The sequence below is a fragment of the Papaver somniferum genome, chromosome 6, assembly GCF_003573695.1.
Source record: "Papaver somniferum cultivar HN1 chromosome 6, ASM357369v1, whole genome shotgun sequence".
NCBI classification, from domain to species: domain Eukaryota; kingdom Viridiplantae; phylum Streptophyta; class Magnoliopsida; order Ranunculales; family Papaveraceae; genus Papaver; species Papaver somniferum.
In genome coordinates, this window is record NC_039363.1 from 176,713,529 (window position 1) to 176,738,091 (window position 24,563).

Genomic DNA, 24,563 nt, shown 5'->3' on the forward strand with positions numbered 1-24,563 from the left:
GAGGAATCCGGAGAGTGAAGTCCTGGTGAAGAAATTTGAGACGAGGATTTCATCGCAAGTCTTTGTGCTGAAATCACCCTTCTTGTTAGACTCTTACTATTTTGTCCCTTGGCCTTCTTGCACCATAAGCCAGCGCCTGCTCCACCTACCCTGATGACTGCAAACAAATTTTCTTTTTGTCCCCTGATAAATAATGGATACAGCTCACTGCTCATACATACGCTTCATCAACAATTAGAGTACGATGTCTGGCCTGAAATCCGGCAAAATCAGCAGATGCCTAAGTAGCCGAAACCTTTGCAAGGTCAGTTTGCACGCCTCTGTTGTGATTTAATAGTAATTTCATGTGAGCACTGAAGAAGAGAACTGGAACTAGGGAATTGGTTTTTCAACTCCCACTTCCAGACCAGAGTAGATACTATTGGCGATTAAAGGCTTGAAAGGGCTTCGGAAATAGAGTCCCATTTTTATTAGTTCCTATTGCCAGATATAACTTACATAATCAGAAAATAGATTTAATAGACTTGGGAATTGCAAGTGTATCAGTCTCAGAGACGCTAAATTGTGTCTTTTCATTTTACTTTCTTCATTAAAATTTCGTCATAGGGCTCTATACCCCCAAAATTCCTATAATCTCTGAATAGCCTTCACTTTTTAAAATATTTGTCTTTAATCCTTTAATTTCTTGCATTTAGCCCCCCTTTTATAGAAATTTTAGATTTTAGTCCATCCATGTTATCCATTTTTTTTAGCCCCTAACCTTAAAACCTGGCTCCGCAGATAGTCAGAGCATCTCCAATAGAAGGTATACAAAATCCTATGTGGATTTTTAATTTAGTCCTTTTATTTATGTGTCTACATATAAAATAAATATAAGATCTCATATTTAAAAAACCATCTCCTACCGAGCATAATAGGGAAACTATCAATTTTCATGGTCATTTTGTTAGATATAACAAAAGATAGCTCGGAACATATCACAAAAGTACACAATGATGCAAAAGAAAGTTGTTAAGCCACGGATGGCCTACTGAATTAACATGTCTCTCACACAGTCTAATTACAGAATAAGAAAACACAAAACTGGTTAAAAAGACCAAAATTAACAATTTCTGGGTGAAAAGGACAGTTAGATTCTGATACTGTTTAAATGGACAAAAATTTAAAAATAGCCAGGATGTAAACAGTTTCATCCTGCCCATTTTCAAATATTTTTTCTTATTTTTAATTTACACAGGATGCATCCAGTTTCATCTTTGTTATTTTTTAAGTTTAAGTCAGGATGAATCCAGTATCATCCTTGCTATTTTTTTTGTGTCCATTTCACCCAAACTAATTTTTACTCGTCCATTTGAACCGTGTTTTAAAAATATTTGGACAAATGACCCATTTTCCGATAAGAAAATAGATTGAATAAATTGGAGAATCTGTGAAAAACACATTCTCAGGTACTCTCTCCTTGTATATGGGTGAAAAGCAGTATGAAATTAAAGGATCAAGATTAAACATGATCATAATATGAGTTTGGACGAGGAAGAACCTTTACGAGCACAGGTAAATCTGCTTGGTTAACACTCATCATATCGCGAGATATACATGTTTTATGCATGTGTTTTCTGGTCACCTTACGTGGCATAATATAATGCTGTTCTCTGTCATTAGTTATACATACTTTCTCTACCAGATGATACTTCCTTGCTGCTTTCTTATTTTTTTGGACCGGTCTTACTGCTTGCTTTCGTAAAGATGGATATTCTTGCTCCCCTTCAGAAGTACCGGGAATTGATACCAGACTCTCCACATAAGTTTCTATACTGCTACGCCATTCTGGGATGTGATAGATCTTGGAAACTTCAGATTTGTAGTGATCATATATCAGAAAATAAGCATCATCACCTGACCGGGCTTCAAATAAAACTTTACCATTCTTGAATTCCCATTTTAACTTCATCGAGAAGTGCTTCACTGTTTTTTCAACAGGAATTTTAGCAATGAACAATCTAGTCCAGGAATCTCTCACCTTGTGATCCTTCATGACCCATACCTCAGTATTATAAGGATCAGAGAAAACCATACAAAGGCACCCTCCTAAAACATGTAATGATATACCAAAAGGTCCAAAACCAAATCGTTCATTGAAATGTGGAGGATGTGGAACTTCTCCGAAATTCTCGCCTTTGATATGGAAAGAAACAATTAAACTGCTAGATAATTCAACAGCGGAACCAGGGCATGGCAATGCTATCCAGTGAAGTGCTCCATTAACAAATGCATCCTGGTAAGAATATATATTATAAGGAAAGATGTTGGGTAATTCCTTCCATAAACCCGACCTTAATGTATAAACTTGAACTCTAGAACCAGTACAAATCCACCCATTATTATTAGTATCATCACCATAGACAAGATTAGCTCTAACAATCTTGTAATCATCTGTATCGCAATTATAACCAAGCCCGTATCCGTATTTGACTGGCGTTGAATCTTTTTTGAACTTCTTTCCTATTTCCTTATAAACTTTCGTAGTCGGGTTCCAAACGCAAAGATTAATATGGCTTCCCTTAGCAGTACAGTTTTCCATCAAAATCAAACCATTACAAGAGCCATGAGTGAAGGTCCTTTGCTGTGGATAGTTACGCGTTAGAGATTTAATAAATGGCAGTTCCATCAAAATTAATAGCCTCAAAGTAATCGCCTTCAAATGTTGTTAATGATGATGAATTTCTAATAAGCATACTAAATTCATTATCTTGACCTTTGATTGAAATACCACTAAACTTACTGCTTTCAATGCTATTTTTAAGATGAGTTTTAATAAACTTAGGGTCATCGAACAGCTTACACCAGTATTTGCATACGCACCTGAATCTCAATATGGATCTTACGGGTAGCCTCCTAAGGATGCCCACGATGAGTTCACCTAGAAAGCTTGACGTAGTCTCTTCTTTTCCTCCATCTAATACTATTCTTGGTGTTTGCGACGATGTTTCTTTCATATTCTTGAAACTGTGATAAGCTTATTAGGGTTCGCTCAATGAAACTGTGATAAAAGCTTGTTAGGATTCACTCAACTGTGAGAATAAGCTCAACGTATTTATACAGTCTAAACCACCAACCGTAGACTAAAGAAAAACCCTAAGATAGTAGTATTACCAAATATATGATCAACACTAAAATTCTATAATTAGGAACATAGCGAGTACAACCGTGGACAGCAAGTAATTAATTTCAATTCATGCATTCTTAGGAACGCCCAAGTGTTATGGTTGGAAAAAATATGATCTACGGCCACGGTTGTTTTATGTCATCATCCCACACCTTTACTCCATAAGACTTTAGCTTAGCCTTAGCGTGGCTTACACTTTCCTTGCCTGTTTACTGTGCCAATCCACCTCTTTCTAGGATCTGAAATTTGCATTCACCTGACTAGTTTCCCCTCAAAATTTACACTTGCTAATGATCTTTTTGTCCCATAAGTCATAGAACACACATTGAACATTTTTCTTTAAAAAAAATAGAGTCCTGTTAATAGGAGGGAAATAGTAGATCTGAGGAGGGAAAGAAATGTACCAAATTGTGGTCAATGTTCCGTCAAAGAGAAACATACTCAAAATAAATCTGTATTTGGGAAATACCAATCCTACCCTAACTAAATTAGGGTTCTAATCACTGACTAATAAACACGGTTTATCGTCTTCTTCTTGTAGCCCAACATTTTTTGTGAACAATCAGGTTATTTCCTTTGCGGAAGTTCTCACAATTGTGATCACTATCTTAATAAAATCTCTAATTCTCAAATTTGTCTAAATCCTTCTCCTATTTCTTAAATTTTGGTGGGAAAATTCTTAATCCCCAACTTTTCCGTCCAAGCATGCTGTGTATAATTGTATGATTATGATTTGCTTAATTTTATTAGCATATATTATCAACGGATCTTTATACTAAAACAACAAACAAGGCACTTGTGATCTCGTTTTATCCCTGATCTTCGTCTTTGTTTATAAGATCATAAGTTTCACCAATTGAAATATAAAAAAGGTTTAATAATGTGATTAGGACTACTTGCACAGTACGCTTACTCTTCCCAATTGCTTATTTTTACTCCAAACTAAATCTAGGTTACGTTAGAAACTTACAGGCATTCTATGTTCTTAGACTAGTGTCGGAGAAGATGCGTGTTTAAGATTTTTTTCACTGTTAATTAGGTGTTTGTTTGTTAATATCCTTAAATCAGAAGGACGCTTTAGACATTTTAATCTATTTTCCAAGAGTCAATCCCTCCCCTAAAAATCCGATACCCTCCCATTAATTCTTCTCTCCTCAAATCCATTCTTCCCTCCTATTAATAGGATTCAAAAAATATTACATTTTTTAGTGCAGATAAATTGTATCGATGCAAATGAAGCTCCAGTCCAACGAGTTCTTAAACAGACTAGATGTACCTGCCTACCAGGATTACCACCATTTAAGTTGAAAGCAAAAGCAGGTAAGCCCAATCACCATGATGAGCAACGTTGCTCCAATCACAAATTCATGGCATTTCAGTGTCCATTCAATAAATAATTTTCATTTTGCCAAAACTAAATTCAGTGTAAAATATCGAGACTGTAAAATTCAAACAGCTATTAGGTTGAACCTTTGGGTAATATCTTTCTTTATGTTTGTGATGTGTATCATTATAGAACCTGTAGTTAACCAAGGATAAGATACTCTGATACTCATATATATATAGAGAGATTAATGAATCATTGACCTAAGAAAATTGTACTCAAATAGCAAAGGATTATATGCAGAAGTAGGCCTGGTCTGGACCCTCACTTTCATTACTAGGCCATTTTTTTTATTTCTTGCAAAACTAGGCAAGTTAAACGGATTCCATCCACTTTAACCATCTCGGTCAATTTATCGCGTTGACTTGTCAATATCTCGCCAAAATATCATATAGGGAGATCTCATACATGTGGTAAGATTACTGAAATGTCCTTCACACGTGTGTGTCAGTCACGTGTTCGATCTCATTCATTCATTCTTCTTCTTCTTATCTTCTTCTTCTTTGTTTTCTTCTCCTTCCGTTTTCTTTCTTCTGCTCATTGGTAAAGAAAGGATTTGGAATTTAATTAGGGTTTCACTGAAAAGATTTGTAGGAAGAAATTGATGATGGTTCTGAAATTGATTGAACATGGGAATTCGAGAAAAAGGGTTTGATAGAAATTGAGAAGCAAAGTAGATTAAGGTTCAGTTTGTGAAGAAAGTATTGATGGTGTTTGGCAGTGATGGTTTCGATAATCGAAGACTAGGGTTGAATTCGAACTGAAATTGGGTTCTTGGTGCTGGTTTTGAATGATTCTGCTGGTGTTGATTGTTCCAATTGGAGATGGATTGACAGAATATGAAGTTAGGGTTTGGATTGAGAAGCTGAGCAGTAAATGAAGAACTGGGTACTGTTGATTTGGTGGATACCGTTGGGATTGAATGGAAGAAATTGAAGTTCTGTGTGTGTGATTCAATGTCAGTTTGTGAAGAAAGTATTGATGGTGTTTGGCAGTGATGGTTTCGATAATCGAAGACTAGGGTTGAATTCGAACTGAAATTGGGTTCTTGGTGCTGGTTTTGAATGATTCTGCTGGTGTTGATTGTTCGAATTGGAGATGGATTGACAGAATATGAAGTTAGGGTTTGGATTGAGAAGCTGAGCAGTAAATGAAGAACTGGGTACTGTTGATTTGGTGGATACCATTGGGATTGAATGGAAGAAACTGAAGTTCTCTGTGTGTGATTCAATGTCAGGTCAATCGAAGAAGGAGAAGATATTGTTAATGTGGATTAAGAGGAATCTGATGCTGCTACTCATTGCAGTGTGACATGAACTGAAGTGTAGAGATTTGCAGGTGGTGATTTTAGTTGAGGTTAATGGTTTGGTTTCAGCTGCAGTTGAGTGCCAGATGGTTTGTTGGTGGTATATGAATTGCGAGAAAGGTGTCACTGCTGTTGGAAATGAGCTGAGCTGCTGGTGATGGATGCTGTGGTGGTCATGTGTTGAGTTGCAATGAAGCTGAGAAAAGAGCATTTGGTTTGTTGTGCTCCAAGGATTGGTGGTGTTGATGTTGCCAAGGGTGAACTCAGAGAAGGTGTAGGTGATGCCTGAGGTTGCAGTTGAGCTAGGAGATGCAGGGATTTGAGTTTGGCAGCAAGGGGATAGTGTTGGTTGGCCTGGAGAGGAGCAGAAAAGTAGAATTGGAGCAGTAAGGCGTTGTGTTTGGTACACAAGAAGGTGGTTGATATTTTTGGTGCTGTGATTTGCTCAAAAGAAGATGGGTTTGCAGTGCTCTTGAGGTGTTGATGCTTCTGGCAGTCGATTGAGCTGGTGGATTTGAAGATATGGTGGTGGAAGTCCTGGTGGTTATCAAGTTACTCAAGGGAGGTGAATTTGTGACAGTGCGTTAAGATGTTTGGAGTTGCAGTGCAGGTGTATGCTGAGCTTAATTAGAACCTGAGAACAAGATGGAATAAGTGAAGTGCAGGCAATTGGAGTTGCTTCTACAGAAGGTTGTGTATGAACTGTTGCAAGTGGATGGAGCTAAGTAGATGCATTACAGAGAAGGATGGAGTTGTTATAAAGTATTGGTTGTGGCAGTGATGGTTGAAACTGTTACAAGAGGAGTTGTGATTGCAATCTGGTGGTGCTCAAGTGGATTGATAGTGGCTCGAGGTGAAGCTGAGTGCTTGGTGTGGTGTTGGCTGCCCTGGTGGTACAAGAAGAAGCTGTCTGAGCTACGGCTGAAGTTGCGGGTGAATATACAGTTGGAGTTAACTTGCACTGATGAATGGATTTTTGAATGCTTGTACTGCCTGGGAATGTGATGAAATTGCAGTGCAGCTGAGAATTACAAGATCAGCAGGTGGAATAAGAGATGAAGCTACAAAATGGCAGTGGTAGCTGCAAGATAAAGAAATGTTGGGCAGTATGGGTTCAAGAAGCTACTGCAATGAAAAGAAGGGATTAGTGGTGTTGTTGTGAATGAGGTCAGTTTGCAAAGAATGTGTGCACTGTTATGAAATGGAGGTGTTTAACAGAAAATGCAGTGGATGCAAGAATGAGTGTGGCGATGTTTAATGTGGTAGTACAGATGAAGCTGATTCAGGTGGAATGAAAGGTGCAGCACTGGTTAGGCCTTGGCCTGATTTAGCTGATAAGCTCTCTGACTCAACCTGACTTGGCTGATTTAACTCACTGATATAACATTAAATCAGTGATACAAAGGACTTTTAGGTCTTTTTAGTTACACCTAACGGTGCTAACTTTCCATCCATCACTTTTGATCAAAACTTGCCTAGTCTAGCAATAAATAAAAAAAGTGGCCTAGAAATGAAAAGCACCAAAAAAACGGGCCTATTTTTGTAAAAAGCCCAATAGCAAAAGAACTCAACTTATAACTGTGGAACCAACTAAAGATACTCCAAACAATTGTTGCCAAACCAGAAACTATATACTAAACATTAAAACTGCACCACATGAAAGATTTAAACTAAAAATAATAACATATGCCAGTAGAAACTTCACATCAAATTAAACTTTATTTACGAGCTAATCATAAAGTTGCTCAGTTTTCTCCATTTTCTTGTCCACTTGCTAGAACTAGAACACCGCTACCACGATGGGAGGGTCGACCGACAAAAAACAATACACGGCTACAATGAAATAATAAAAAAATATTTGTAATCCCGAAGACAGATGCAACCAATTTGCTTTTCTTTCCTATAAACGTGTTTGAAGAAAAAAATTCTTAACAATTTGTTTAGTTCATGAAAGATCAAAAGAAAATAAATTTTAGCTAGTCATGAAAGAAAAAAAAAAACGCCTAATAAAACATAAATCTTACATGGAAATAGTCTAGTGATATCAAAATCATATTCACCTCTAACAAAATCTTATTTAGGCAAGTAACAACTGTAGCTAGAATGGTGAGAGTATAATGAACTGAGCATAATAAGAAAACAAGAAAAGTGTTTAGTTTAGTTTTGTTTAGTTTAGTTTTTTTTTTTTTTTTGATTAGAACAAGAAAAATGTTACGTGCATACAATTTGCATCTAACATTGTTTAGAACAAGATAACATACTGATCTATCAGAGTGTTGAATATTCTCACTCTTGGTCAAGATGGCCGTTGCGTTGACAAAAGTCAAGATAATCAAGAACACTGCTTATCTTCTTAGTTTGGGTCTATTCTGTTAAGATTTTTTGTGATTTACCCCTTGTTTTACGATTGAAATCGTATTCTCCTATTTTTCCTACAAATTCTTACAGGAATCCACTAAGATCAAATCACTGAGTGTTTTTTGAAGTTTGCCTGATTTTATTAATCAACAATCGTTCAGCTTCACCCAATTGAGAACCTCCACCACACAGTTACACCACTTTCTCTACCTCTTTTTTTCCCTCCCAATGAAGCGCCACCCACCTCCATCAACACTCAATGCATGGCCGCCTACTCAAAGAGAAACACAATCATCAACTCCACCATGCGCGCCTGCAGAACCTGCAAAGACAAACCAGATACCGAAAATAATCCAAGTCCCAAGAACTTCCGTTCAAACTAAAGTGAATGTCTCTGCAGGTTCTTCTATACCTTCATCCCCTCAAAACTTTTTTTACACTGAACAACCAACTTTCCCTAATCCTGCTTCAGTCCCCAACCCACCTCAGTCTCAAAAACAAAAAGGAAAAAAACACCAAACAACTTTTGTACCAAAAGACAATCAGAACGAAGAGGAGAATCAATCACTGAATCAAAACAAAAAGGTTTACACTTTAGAAGACCAAGAAAAACTAATCACCAAAAATCATAACCCGGGAAAAGCTCCCACAAATCATCACTACCCATCACACATCAAAAAAAAGAAGAAGATACGTCTCTTTTTCAACTCACTGCAAGAATGCAAGCTCTCATGCAAGAACACGAAGGAAGGAGTATTGTTGTTACAGTACTAGCAGGACAGATATCTTTCTCTGGGATCAAACAAGCAGTCACGAAACATTGGAGCACTATGAAGATTAAGAAGTTCGAAACGTGGCCTAATACAGACAACAAGATCATCCAATGCACATTTGAGCATGCAAGAGAGAAGTTGCAACTCCTACAAACCAAAACGTGGATAATGTCCAACCAGGTTGTCCTCATTGAAGATTGGAGCACATACCTCAAAAACCCTGCAGAATGTTTTAAAACTGCGATTTTTTGGATCCATCTATTAGGGCTGCCTACATACTTCGAAGACGATCCGACGGTAACAGAACTACTCAGTGACACCGGAGAGGTGTTAGAAGTGGATCTGGATTACAAGACGGTAAGAGGTAGAGTGGATATGACACTCTCAGAACCATTCATGCCAGGTATACTCTTAAACGACACTGCAAGAACATGGGTACAGTTTGCTTATGAGCATTTACCTACTCTTTGTTATCGCTGTGGACTGATTGGACATATCTCGAATGAATGTCACGTTTTCATTAACATTGAGGATGCTCCTCAAGATGCGGATCACCCTCTTTTCCCCTACCACCGCCTTAGCAGCAAGATGAGAGCAGCTAGACCAAGACCACAATACTCTTACCTAACTGAAACATCTGCAAGACCAATCTCAGGGTCATCCTCCACCACCCCAACTTCAAAACCAACCCTCCCATCCCAATCATACACCCCACCATCATACCCACCAAGGCAACTTCATCAACAAACACCACCATCAACACCCCAGCAACCACCATCTCAAACCACAACCACCCAGAAAAACACCGTTTCAAAACCAGTTCCGATTCGGCTCACCACCCCAACAATGCAACAAAGCTTTTCTTGGCCCCAACGTCCACAAATCCTGCTGCAACCTAGGCCAATTGGTGTCAGAAGTACACCCTTATCTGATGGCGGAAAATATGCAATTTCGTCTACTGACAGAAGAAACTATGATGATACTCTGTCAAAGCTGCAAAAGGGTAGAGGTATGCAGAATTTTGGAACCGGTTTTGGATCCGGTTTTAAGATTTTTGGTGTCGGGTCAAATAGTATCTCTGAAATAGGATCCAGGTCTGGACAAACCACTGGCTCAGACAACATACCAAACCCTATTCTAGGTGGACCGATCCACTTTGGTATACCCGTACCTGGACCCTCTGAGATGTATAGAGAAGACAAACTCGACTTTTCTAAAAGCATGTACCAGAGCCCACAAAGCAGTACTCAGCACCCTAGTTAGTAAGTTCGCGAATGATTCGCGAATCATTCGCGAATTTTTCCGTATCACGAATTTTACCGTTTTATTCGCGTACGTTTGCAACTCCGAACTCAAGTCGCGTATTATGTGGCATTCCCGGATTATTCGCGAACCGTTCACGAATTTTACGTATTCCGAATGATACGTCCGCTTAATTCGCCATAAATTCTTTAACTTTAACTTTTCAAAAACTCCACTTTTTGGGCTTTACTGCCTTCCGAGCATACACGACCGAATATTAGACGTGTTGTAATTTTTATGAAACAAAAACGACTGAAGAGATTTGAAGGTGAAGGTGAGAGAGATCTCAAACTCACTAACCAAGCATCTAAACCACCATACGACGTCATCTTGGATAACTAATGTTGTATATATTATTAATATCATCATATTAAGTTTATTTTTTCTTTAAATAACTCACACATATGCATAAAAATTGGTCTATGACCTTATAAATACAAATTATTTGTTATATATAGATACCGAATTTTCAGAGCCGAACTCACATTTATAAATCGAATTATACACGTACGTATGCCGTTCCGAATTACTGACGAATCACGTCCCGTTGACCGAATTTTGGACCGAATCTGGATTTTACAAAACCGTATAATACTCGTACGTTTACCGTTCCGTACGTTTGCCGAATCCCGAATTGCTAACTAGGCTCAGCACCATAATCTCAGTGAAACTTGTCGCAGGGCCCACCATCAATCTCATCGGCAAAGTGCTGACATACATCCAAACCAGCTGCACAATTACTTCAATCCTATGTATGCTCAGACATTGAGTATTGCGCTCCATGTTTGATAAACGCATTTATGTGTCTATTTTCATCTCAATTGCACGTATTATTAATATTCGATTTTGTATTTATTTGGCTATTTATGTGTTTGTGGGTGTTTTTGGAGAAATAAGCTTTTGGGGCGAAATTGGCTCAAAAAATGGAATTTGCACATCCGGAGGACAATTACTAAATGGACCCCCTAATTTGGATAAGGGGCACTTACTGTTAATTACACCCCAGAGCATCCTAGTGCTAAAGACACCCCGGTTCGCTTAGGGGGACACCATCTTCCCCATTTGAAAAATCGAATTTGGCGGGAAGATTTTATACTCGTCCGTGTCGCGTCTGCATACTGCATGAATTTTCTGGATCGAGTTTGGTGAGTTTTTGTCGGATTTTCCTCGCTGGAAAGGATTGGTTTGGGCTTGTTAAATCCAAACAGGATTGGTAATTGGATTGGGTTCGAAAAAAGGAGAAGATTTCTACAGAATTTCAACAAAACAAGGGACAATATATATCGGGCTTATGAGAAAAGAATAAAGGTGCATACCGATCGGTTTGAATTTGTTGCGACAAGTCAGGGATGAGTGACGTATTGGAATCAAAAAGAAGGTATGAAATCTTCTGTATATTTGGTAGTTTGATAAAACAGGGAAGGTGAGCTATTACGGGTTTGTGTTGATTCCAAATATGGAAGTTACATGTGGAGATAAGGCTAGGATATCTTCGTGAGATTTTTTTCTATCCTAGGAAGAGTTTGACAACTTACAGACGCGTAGAGAAGAGAAGAAATAGCCAAGTCCCGTGACTTTTGGCCGAGAAAAAAAAAGAATTAGGGTGGAAGAGATTTCCGCGGATATTTTCGGTCCTTTGGTGTATATATAGCTTGGATGAGGTTCAGAGGAAAATTCGAGAGTCGGGGGGTAGTTTCGGAGTAAAAACGAGAGCTGCAGAGACGAGTTCCATCAACAGCAGTCGAGAGGTAGAAGAAGAACAGAACCGTCACTTTTTCTTTCGAACTGTAACAGTTTTGCAATAACTATTTCTGTTAGGGTCTTCTCTGTAACACTCTTCTCTGTAACAGTGGGTTCTGTAACAATTATCACTGTTACAAATACGCTGCTTCATACCTCTTCTTCAATAAAACACCTTTTTGAGTTATGGATTATTATTTTGAGCGTGTCTTCACCATGAAGAGTTAAAACCCAACACTGGGATGACGGAGGAAGCCATTCTCTATGCCTGTGGTAAATTTATTTAATTCTTGTATGACTTTTGCACTATTTTAAATTGATTGATGATTTTTCTTAATTGATTGTGATTTTGTTTGATGACGTATTCTTGGTCTTAGTATTTTTGATACGTCATGCTTGTGATTTACAGTCAATCTTTTATAAAATCTACCTTGGCAAAGAATAAAGAGTCAATATTTATTATGTTATGAGCTATAATTATCTGGAATTGATAGTTGAACCACATGAATATGAGAATCGGTGGAATCTTGAGTCTCATTACCTCTAGATATCGTGACAATCGTGTATATATATATTTTTTTTGTTTTTATTTTTAAGTCTTATCAAGTCCGAGTTGAACGAATCTTATTTACCACTTCTACAATCACATCATCAATTGTCAGCATGGTCATCACTAAAGTAAATGGGATCCCTCATGTGAAAGTTACACATAATCAGATACAAGTCCCAGAACAAGAACCAGAACATCAACCACCACAGCCATCTCAACCACCTCAACCCTCTAAACCATCTCCCCAACTTCATACATACAAGAGAAGACAACAACATCCAAGAAAAGGACTACCAAAACATCTCAACCTCCCACCAACTATGGACTTTGCAGCACCATCACCACCACCAAAGGCAAGGAAATTCCTCTCATTGGCCACCTTACAACCAGAATCAACAAGAGCTCTAACATCTCATTATGAAGTCCCAACTACTAGAAGCAGGAAAACAACAACATCATCAATAGCACAACAACAGAGCAACACAGAGGACAAAGGAAAGAAACTTTCTGGACAACAAGAAGAATCTAGCGAACAACAACCAACCTCACCAGCTTGGCAACTATCTCTGGACGATGAAGAGACTGATGCCGAAGATTCTAGCAGCAGTAAGCGAGTTTCTGGAAAGAGCCAGAGACCGCACCAGAAATGAGTTACGTTGCATGGAACTGTCGATGGATGCATGATTACTTGAAAGTTCAAAAACTGTGTGAATTCAATAGGATTCACAATCTTAGTTTACTTTTCTTGTCTGAAACTCTTTCTGATGCTATGTTTATGTCGACTTTGAAGTCTAGGATAGGTTTAGACGATTGTTTTGCTATCTCTTGTAATGGAAGAAAAGGTGGAGTTTGCCTGATGTGGTCAAATCACCTACAAGTCCAGATAATCCTAGCTAATCAAAGTGTCATCCATGCGTATATCACTCCCCAACCTCCACAACAACCTTGTCTTTTCACAGGAGTCTATGGCTCACCCCAACCTCAGGCGAGATGGGATTTTTAGAGAGACTTCAACAACATCATACCTCATCACAGCCTTCCATGGTTATTAATGGGAGACTTCAATGAGGTTCTGTGTCAAGATGAAAAAAAGGGAGGCAGACTAGTCACCCATGACAAAGCAAAACTATTCAAAGAAGTGATTAACACCAATGGCCTTATCGATCTAGGGTACTCTGGTATACCCTATACTTGGTCAAATAAACAACAGGGAGAAGATCTTATCCTAGAACGTCTCGACTGTGGGCTTACCAATCAACAATGGCTTCAACTTCATCCTAATGCTATGGTACAACACCTACCTAGAATCGGATCAGATCATGCACCCATTCTACTAAAAGAACGGACCATCCCGAGACCGCCCCAAAAACCTTTCCGCACAGAACATCTTTGGTTACGACACCCTCACATCCAGGAAATTGTGGCTACAACTTGGAATCAATGCTCAAACCCCTCTCCTCCAACAAACTTACTCATCAGAATAAATAACACAGCAGAAACCCTATAGCTATGGAGTAAGATTATGTTTGGCCACTTACCAAACCTGATAAAGGAGGAAGAGCAAAGGATCCAAATAGCACAAGCCCAATGTGCGGTTTCTACAGGCCCAACTCTATCATACTGGCTGCAAAAGGAGCAACAGGCTAGAGACTCCCATCTCACCCTCATTCATGGCCAAGAAGTCTACTGGAAACAAAGGGAAAGAATCCAATGGCTGAAGGAAGGAGATCTCAATACCACCTTCTTTCACACTCAGGCAACTATCCACAGACGAATGAACTTTATTAGACAAATCCAGACAACTGATGGACGTTGGATAGACACACCAAGAGCAATGGGCCAAATTTTCGTTAACCACTTCACTGATCAATACTGCTCGCAAGATACAGTGATCGACATGAGTCTCTTAAACTGCATCCACCCAAGATTAACGGAAGCCCATATGGAAAGGCTCACACTACCTGTTTCGACATCAGAAATTAAAGAGGCCGTGGACTCCATCGGAGCAGATAAGGCCCCAGACCCAGATGGATTCACAAGTAAGTTTTTCAGTTTTCTCTGGGAAACAACAGGCACACAAATTGTTAATATGATGCGTCACTTCTTCCAGCAAAACTACCTACAAAACCCAATCAATCACACCCATATCACCCTCATCCCAAAAATTCAAATCACAACCACCCCAACCCACTTCCGGCCAATTGGGCTATGTAATGTAGTGTACAAAATCATCTCGAAAATAATGGTAAACCGTCTACGACCCATCCTGGAATTCATCATAAGCCCATTTCAGAGTGCATTTATCCCTAAACGCTCCATACACGACAACATTGCTATTGCGGATGAATTGTTTCATGTGATAAGAACAATTCCACCAGCAAAACACCCCAAAATTGCTTTAAAGTTGGATATACGAAAGGCTTATGATTCACCGGACTGGAATTTCATTGATCAAGCTTTGAGGAAACTGGGATTCCCAAACAACTTTATCAAATGGGTAATAACCTGCATTACCACGGCGACATATTCAGTCAAAGTCAACGAAGTAGCATACGGGCACATCCAACCAACAAGGGGAATACGCCAGGAAGACCCACTATCACCGTATATTTTCATCATTTGTGCAGAAATTTTGTCCACAAATCTGGAGCACTTGCAACAACAAAAGAGAATCAAAGGACTGAAGCCATCAGCAAAAGGTAAACCCATACACCATTTACTATATGCCGATGATCTGCTCATCTCTTGTATTGCGGAGCCACATACGTGCATATACATCAAGGAGCTACTACATCGTTACTCATCCTCAGCAGGCCAACTTATAAACAATGATAAGTCACATATCATACACCATCCAAGGCTGCTAGCGGACGAGGTAAATACACTGAAAAACTTGTTTCAGATACCAACAACGTCAGAACCACCGACGTACCTTGGAATACGATTCAATAAAGGGAGATCTACAGCTAGCATGTTCACAGATCTTCTCAACCGCATGGAACGCAAAGCTAGAGGTTGGATCACCAAGTGTGTTAATCAAGCTGGCAGGTTGCTGTTAATCAAAACATCCCTCCAACCAACCGCAAACCATGCCATGCAAACACAGCTTCTACCGGACAACGTCCACGAGAAAAGAGACCAAACTATGAGAAATTTCTTCTGGGGCCATAACAAGATAGAACAGAAACTACACCCAATAGGTTGGAAGAGAATGGCAAAACCAAAACACTTAGGGAGCACAGGAATCAGACCGAGAAAGCAACACAACCAGGCCTTACTGATGAAGAAAGTTTGGCAAGTTCAGGGAGATGAGAAATCAATATGGGCCACCATGAGCAGAGACAAGTATCTGAATGGACACAAGATTCTCTCAGGGCCCATACAAAAACCAAAGGCATCGGCAAGCCCGCTGTGGAAAAGTGTAACTAACCAAGCTTCTTTTTTGCAGGAACACAGTTTCTCAAGAATTGAGAATGACCAACATACATCAATCTTACAAAACTGGATACCGCACCAATCCAACCATCTCATACACCCACCACACCCAAACATCCAAGTATCCGCACTCATAGACAATGAAACAAATACTTGGAACCTTCAACTACTACACAACATGTTCAACACCAACACAGTCCAATACATCAGCAACATTCACTTACCAAGAAATCCAGTTCAAAACACCATCATTTGGCCACACTCAAAAAATGGAGAATATACTTGCAAATCAGGATACAACCTTCTCATCACACATCAGCAAATCAAACCCAACAACATCCAAAGCACCCTACCAAACCAAATACCCCACCAAAACCAAATCCCAATAACCACAAATTCCGCACCACATTACCCAACACCAAACACCATCACAACAATACCACAACCCACTATTCCCCCAAAAGTTTTCAATACCATTTGGAATCTAAATTACCCACCAAAAATCAGGCTTTTCATATGGAAAGCTATCATTGAAGGACTTCCAACCTTCAATACCCTAGAACATAGGAACATCACCCAAACCAGCCCTTGTCCCCAATGCAACAACGCACCGGAAACGACATCACATATTCTCTTCCAATGCGTTGTGGCTTCACAAGTGTGGCACATAATCACAGACCAGATTCATCAGGCCAACATCCCAACCCCATCAAACCAAAAAAATAACTCGAGAAACCAAAAACCCAATTCAATCCAGAAAACACTAGGAGACAACATCCCACATTCAACAAAGACCATCTACGGGTTTACAATGTGGCACCTATGGTTAGCTAGAAATCAGGCAGTCTATCAAAGGAAAACTCAAACACCGACTCAAATAACTCAACTCATCAACACAATGGCAAAAGAATACGCATGGGCGCAATCACATAAACCACCGGTACTACCAAATCTACCGCAAGGAATTCAACATGCAGCAAATCGTGAAACAACAACTATCATGGTAGGATGGGAGCCACCAACACACAACTGGATTAAAAGCAATACATATGGAGAACTAAAGGATGTCCAGGACCGGCAGGAGCAGGGATAATATGCAGGAACGACAAAGGAGAGATTCTAATGGCAATGGCAGCATCACTAGGTATTACAACTTCAACAACGACGGAAACATGGGGCCTACTGTTAGCAACAAGAATCGCAGTACAACAACAATGGACCAAGGTCTGATTTGAAATGGATTCAAAGGCAGTAATACAACTACAAAAACAGCAGACACAAGATCAACCATGGTACATCCAAGGAATGCTAAAAGAAATCAAAAGCCTCATGCAGCAAATCCCGCTGAAAGAGATCGACCATGCCTATAGGGAAACAAACCAAGTAGCATATGAACTCGCAGATAAAGCAGTAAGACATCAGGCACAACACCCAACCTGCCACACAACACAGATTTGGCAACATGTATGCCCAACATTTCTCCTAAACATTGTGCAAGCAGATGCTAGGGGAATAAAATTCCCAAGAACTGTAAACATTTCCTGAGTTTAATGAATCGGTTACCACCTTCAAAAAAAAAAAACAAAAAAAAACTTGCATCTAAAAGGGGTACGCAAACGTTCATTGGAAGAAAGTTAAAGTAGGCCACGGAGCCCGGAGCATGAGTGTATCTTCTCCAAACACGTGACATATAAATTTTCGCCATGGAGTAGAATACGTGTCTCCATGGAGTAGAAATTTTGGCCTACATGTGTCAATGGAGTAAAAATTTTGAGCAATCGTCACAGAAATCCCAAGGTTTCTGTCAAACCTTATAGAAAACCAAGGTATTAGTCAATCCATATTGACGGACCTAGTGAAATCGGTCAACTCTTGTTGGAAGTGACTCGGGGTGAAATGACTGAAAAATCCTTAAGTGGTTAACTTAACCAAAGATGACGATGTTAGAGTTGAACAATCTATACCCGTGAATCAGAACTCGAATGCAATTATTATCTTCCAAGTCTCTCTCACTCATCTTCTTCTTCTCCTTCTCCGACAGGTGATACAAGGCATAGAAAGTATCGATCGCTGATAGACGGGAATCCAAATCCAGGTCATTTAAAATTGCTATTATACTTCCACTTGTGATTATATTTCTATTAAGTGTGTGTAAGGTTTGCCGTTGGTAAAGCTACTTATTTTCTAATTGAACTCTAATTTAGCTTTTATAACGGGAAAATTAGGCTAATGACCAACCCGTGGATAACCCATAATATGAGCCCCTTAATTAAAAGAAGTTTAAATCTAGGCCCCGAGTTATTAAAAGACATCCATGCCCTTTTATATATTGTCAAGCCCCAAATTAAATAAAATTCAAATTTAAGCCCAAAATTATTAAATCTAGGCCCATAATTATTAAGGTATAGTGTGAATGTGTAAACAGAAGTTACACATGTATATGTCATGTGTAATGAAAAGTTACACATAAAAAAAATAGACATCAAAATACATGTATTACTTTAATATTCATTTACAATAATTTCTTAGCATGTGTAACTAGAAGTTACACAGGCATCTGCCTAGTGTAATTGAGAGTTACATATTCATCTATCTAGTGTATTTGACAGTTACATGTAGCTTGTAATTGACAAGCGTGTTTAAAGATCTCCGAATACGAAGACGGATGCCATGCATCTGGATTAGCATATGCACCACTGCAACAATACTGATCTTCATGAAATGCTTCACACACACTTTTAGAAGCTACATTTGGCGTTGATGAATCTGATAGAGCACCTTCAGTTCAGTTGGATCCATTCTAGTGAGATCAACAACATCCAGTAGTATTGCAATTACCAGTACCAACAGACCCACCTTTAGGAACCACCAACATCTGAAGGTTGTAACCATCGAATAAACTCACATGGTAGAAATATAAACCACCTGAAACGTTGAGCGTGAACTCTGCCAGTGTAGCAGGTGGAGCGACACCTCTTCCTGCGCATTCAATCTGTCCTGAACCACAGTCACCTGTTACACAAGTGAATTGACCTGTTGTAGAATCTTAACTACAAAGGGTTCATCCCCAAAAACGACATGACCATGATGTCGGGGCCGGAATCAACTTGGATTCCCCTTATTGAAGAACAAAGCATGTAGTTTCCAGTGGTGGTGACCCTGCACTTTCTAAAAATCCAGGCCATACCGTGTAACTACAATAGTTGGTAGATGTAAATGTAGTCGAATATACACCTGCAATCAATAAGAATTTTGAGTCAGAATTTGAAAGGGAAAAGAACAAAGAAGAATTTGAGTCATATATGCACAAAACAGAGTTATTACTTACATTGAATGTTGATGATAAATTACACACGCATCGAAATAGTAAACTGAGATTTACATCATTTCAGATTCAATCAAACCACATCCAATTAGCATGTGTAATTGGCAGTTACACATCCAATTAGCATGTGTAACTGGCAGTTACACATCCAATTATCTCGGAATGAAAGTTATAATCATATCATGTGTAAATTAACATGTGTAACTATAAGCTACACATTCATTTAGCATGTGTAACTTGCAGCTACACACATCCGCACAGTGTAACTTCCATTTACATATGCATTCTGAATAGTGTAACTCCTAGTTACACATGCATCTGACTTAGATATGTCAACATAAAATCAGCAAATTCAAATCTCCAACAAACATGTCAACTAAGAAGAAAGAAGTCAATACCTTTGGACAGTCTCGGGATCTTCATAATTCGACGACATGGAAAACTCACAATAATGCAACCAAATGTCTAGATTAGGTCACGAATGAAACTGCCCGCTCATACACCTCTACAACTTTGTAGACAAGGTCCAAGCATGCCTCATGGTCTGTGTACTTCTTCCAGTAACCGTAACACAAGGGGTATTCTGCCAATATGAAGATTAAAGTTCATTAATACATAAGAAAAACTAGCAAAAAAAGGAGAGGTGACTACCAAAAAATTCCCAGTCATAAAATGATACAGTTAACCTTGCAAGTGAATGAGAATCTCTTAACTAAGATATCACTGCTTTAGCATAAAGACGTTTTTAACACTATGCTTGTTGTGCTCATGGCATTCCAGGTTAGGTAACTTATGATGACGACGAACATTTTAAGCAACAGAAATAAAGTTATGTCATCCTAACATTGTTATGTAACATTCGAAAATAAATTTATGTCAGCCTAGCACATCATTATGTAACATTCGAAACTTAGGAAAGTTATATGCTAAGATGCGAGATTTCAGCCAACAAGATCAATAAGGGTAATATAGAGCTATTTTGGACTTTACTTCGTATGTGTATTTGGAATTACACGTGCGTATATCATGTATAACTAAAAGTTACACAACCATTTAACATGTGTAATTACGAGTTACACATGCATATAACTAGTGTATAATTGGAAGTTATGCATCTGACTGGTAATATTACAACTTACACATGCACATGTTGCACGGAATCAAAGTTATATCAGCCTAATCTCTAAACATACCTTGTGGGGATTCGGGATACCATTATTGTACTACCTCCAGGTACATCACCGCCACTGACTCCAAATCCTAATCCAAACTCGCTCTAATTCCATCATCCTCCAAAACATCGGCAAGATATGTTAACTAATTTTCGTTTTGTTATCAACAAAGTTTTATCTTTGGATAGTTAAAAATTGTGCAATATTCAAAGAAAAATTTGTGCCATAAAGAACAATCAAAAGCTTACCTGCAACATATTATCATCGATATTGGTTTCATCACCTTAGGTCAACTTCTTATGCCTCTCTAAATCTCAGAGATATGCACATTTTATGCTAAAGTTATCAACTAGTAACCACCTTTAACAAAAAATTTGAATCCAAACACGACAGTTATACAAAAAAATAAATGAGCCAGCATAGTCACTGGCTTAACTAACATAAATAGAACATTGCATATCAAATGTAAAGAGTTTCTATGGATAGTACATAATTATGTACACAAGCATACTAGCTAAAAGGTAACATAATAATACTAGCTTTGCGGCTTCAAGAATATAACATTAACGTCTTCACAGTCTAACACCGAGCCAGCACAACTAAATTGGTTCAGTCACATCATTTTCCTGACAACCTAAAATTATTCATTTTATCATGTATAATTAGGAGTTACACATGCATCTGACTTGTGTAACTCTTGGTTACACATGCATATAACATGTGTAATTAAGAGCTACACATGCATGTAGACCAAATAGTCACGACAAAACATAAACAGGAACACTGCGAAAGATGAAATTAAGCAATGATATATAAACGACACGTCTACCTTAAGGTTTGGAATGATCTCCATATCAAGTGCATTAGCTTCCACGAGCCTTCCAATAGCATTCAAATTCACCAACCTGGATACGAAATTTGTGTTAATGTCGCATTATAGACAATAATCCAGAGGTATCAATCAATAAGAGTGCAAAATCATTTCAAAAATTATTTTTAAGATTTAAGACAGGATACAGAAAGCAAAGTAGAAATGAGGCAGGTCGCGAGATTTACCGGAGAGACAACAACACCGACAAAACGTGTCACCGAAAATCCACAACCATAGGTAGTCAAGATGTTATCCAATTTTCAGAAATTCAGAAATTCCAACATTTACAGAGTAACCTAAACATTGGCAGCATGACATCGGAAATAAAGTACCTAACTATAAACAAATAACTCAGATACAGCTAGTGAGAAACAACCAAGAATTTTACCTCAAAAGCAAAACATTGGCAGCAGGGCATCTGAATTGAAGTACCAATAATCATCTTCATCGGTTGACTTCTATTTTCTTCTCTGGTTTCTTTCATATATGTCAACACAGATGAACCTGGTGATAAGAATGAATCAGAGCTCTCTAATTTCTCAGGAAAATACAACAATTAAGGAATCAAACTCTTTTTTAATTCAAGACTGTTTTCTGTTGGTTCATCTATAGCCATAAAATCAAAACTAATTGCAATCATTTCATTGAAGCTATAATAATAATTTCAGAAGTTCCAGGTTAGGGCGAAAATTGAGAGTAACTCAAACTTGAAAAGGTTAGATGGATAATGGAGATTTAGATGTTCTCATTACTAATCTGAAGTTGGATTTTTAATCAGGATAGGGGATTGAGAGATCGATCAAATCTCAAACTCGAACCCTAATTTATTTATTTTTGCGTAATTTCTTCTAAATTTTCTTTTGTCTCAGAACAAATATTAAAGAGAGACAATCACAAATATAGACTCCAATTGTAAATTGAATCAAAAAATTGATTAGAAATTAGATTTTATAGTCGTAAATCTGATTTTTCAGAACAAAATTATCACTCCAATCAAAAAGAAAACAGAGGTTAGGAGAAAAACTTATCTCATTTCTTAGATCTGATGATGAAATTGTAGTGGTTCAATCGTAATCTTCTGATTCTCCTCTTAAATTGAGAATTCTTCCTACAGAACCAAGATCGGAGGTGTTCGAACTACGTTTAGGATTTGCTGGAATCTTAAGATCTTCGACTATGATTGGTTTTTACGAAATCTCCATTGAATCAAATCGATTCGAAAGATGAAAAATAAATATCAGGAAACCCTTAAAAAGAATTCTCTGCAACCGAGAGAGAGAAAGAAAATGAAGAAATGAAAGTGCTGATTTTCTTCTTGTATATATTGAAAAGGGTATAATTGCCATTAAAACAAAACATCTTTATTATAAAGTCCTGAAAATAAAAGTTATGGGTCTAGAAATATAGAAAAATAAAAGTATGGAGTTGATAGTGGATGATTCATTTTGTAGGGCTTCTATACATTGAACCCATATAGTACGAGGTTTCTAGTATTTTTCACGATCCTTTATGAATTGATGTTTGTGGTTTCTATTTCTTCCTCCGGTAATAGAGAGATATCTACTTGTTACTTACGGGAGATCTATGGTGGTGGGTCTTGTAAATATCAAACCAAGCTATATAAACTAAAGTATTTGGGATGCTTTCAATTTCAAAAATCAATAATTGGAAATTGATTTGAATCAAAAACAGTTGATGGAAAATTAGAAACCAGAGTATTTAGATCTGTTTATGATTTCTATATAGCTATATAAACCAGTAACATCAACTGAACCTACCGTTACTTAGTCAAGCTGCAACTAGCCGTAGTGTATTCTCTAATTGAATGTGTCTAGTAAAAGTTGAAGATGCAGATCCCTGATTTGTGTTAAGTTATGATTGTCTAATGAAATATGTTGACAATTTTATCTCTATTTTTTAACATGTTTTGATGGTGTGACTCTGATTGGGAATGTTTTGAAACCTTAATTTCTGATTCGACCCAAATTTTGATTGAATCGAATTGACTCTGTTTAGGTACTAAGGTATTTGAGGCTGCTCAACAATATTAAACCTTAGAACTGGATGCAAAATTGGTCTCAATTTCGTATTGGTGCACTATTATGCAATTTCGGAAATTAGGTGTTAAGTGCTACAACCAGTGGAACATATAGAGTTAGTACGCATGTCTGTATCTCATTAGGTTAATTAAATTCTATTGCAATAAATTGTTAGATTGAAGGACTCATGGTTTCCATTAAATTTAACTTTGTCTGTTGAAACTATAGAGTTTCAGTCAAATATCTTAGTAATTTCCACTTCCCCTTTTGTATATCATATCTGTTTGAAATTGTTGGCTTGCAGCTCTTCTATGCAACATTGCTGTTTTGAGCACATTTAGTTTTTATGATGTTTTTCTGATGGTCAATCAATGTTAATTAGGTGATGTTTCCCCAAAGTGCTGGTATTCCATGTATACATGCGTGCTCGTCTATAATGCGTATGGGTCTGGATCTGGCAGACTACTGCTATGACTGGTATTGTTGGGTGCAATAATCAAAAACAAAGAAAAATCAAATAAGCAAAAAGTTATTGATACTTAGCTCCTTTATAGTGGAAGTGATTGCTTTGACGAAATGAACAAGCTCCCCATATCTCCGCAACAGCAATAGGGCAAAACTTTGGAAAACAGAGTGAGTCGCGTGTTCAACACGCTGTCTTTAAGACATTAGCGCCCGGCTACACTCAAGAGTGATGCTATAGCCCTCACAGGACGGATATCTCCAGGATAAAACACCTTAATACACCTACTACTAGCATATGTAGTAGATGCTCAACTTGAGCTTAGCAACTCCGGAAAAAAAAACAGTAAGGAAAATCGCGAATGCTAAAGAAAGCAATACAAAATATTTCCCTTGGGGGTCTCTCTAAAATATAGAGAATCTCCTTAGGGGTCCCTCTAAAATATAGAGCAACTCCTTTACCATATAGGGGTCCCTCTAAAATATAGAGCAACCCTTTTTTTTCCATAGATTTACAAAAGAAGTGAATTTGTTTATATAATTGACAAACTCAAGTTAAGAAGATCTCCTCCCCTATGTGGGACAAAAAATCTTATATAGTTTCTTAAAAACAACTAATGAGTGGAAACTCCACTATGTGGGACTAATAAGTTTGCATTCACAAAAGAAACACTAAATTA

At 38.0% G+C, this 24,563-nt stretch overlaps 1 protein-coding gene across 1 annotated transcript; it reads right to left on the reverse strand.

Moving 5' to 3' along the window:
• Positions 1 to 1,501: 1,501 nt before the first annotated feature.
• On the reverse strand, positions 1,502 to 2,668 carry LOC113291881 (F-box protein CPR1-like). The gene has a single exon (XM_026541364.1). The coding sequence runs from the start codon at positions 2,666 to 2,668 to the stop codon at positions 1,502 to 1,504; it is 1,167 nt and encodes a 388-aa protein (XP_026397149.1).
• Positions 2,669 to 24,563: the final 21,895 nt, after the last annotated feature.

Bases quoted from the DNA above. Each gene is read 5' to 3' on its own strand.
- LOC113291881 (XM_026541364.1), bottom strand. From the start codon at position 2,668: ATGGAACTGCCATTTATTAAATCTCTAACGCGTAACTATCCACAGCAA.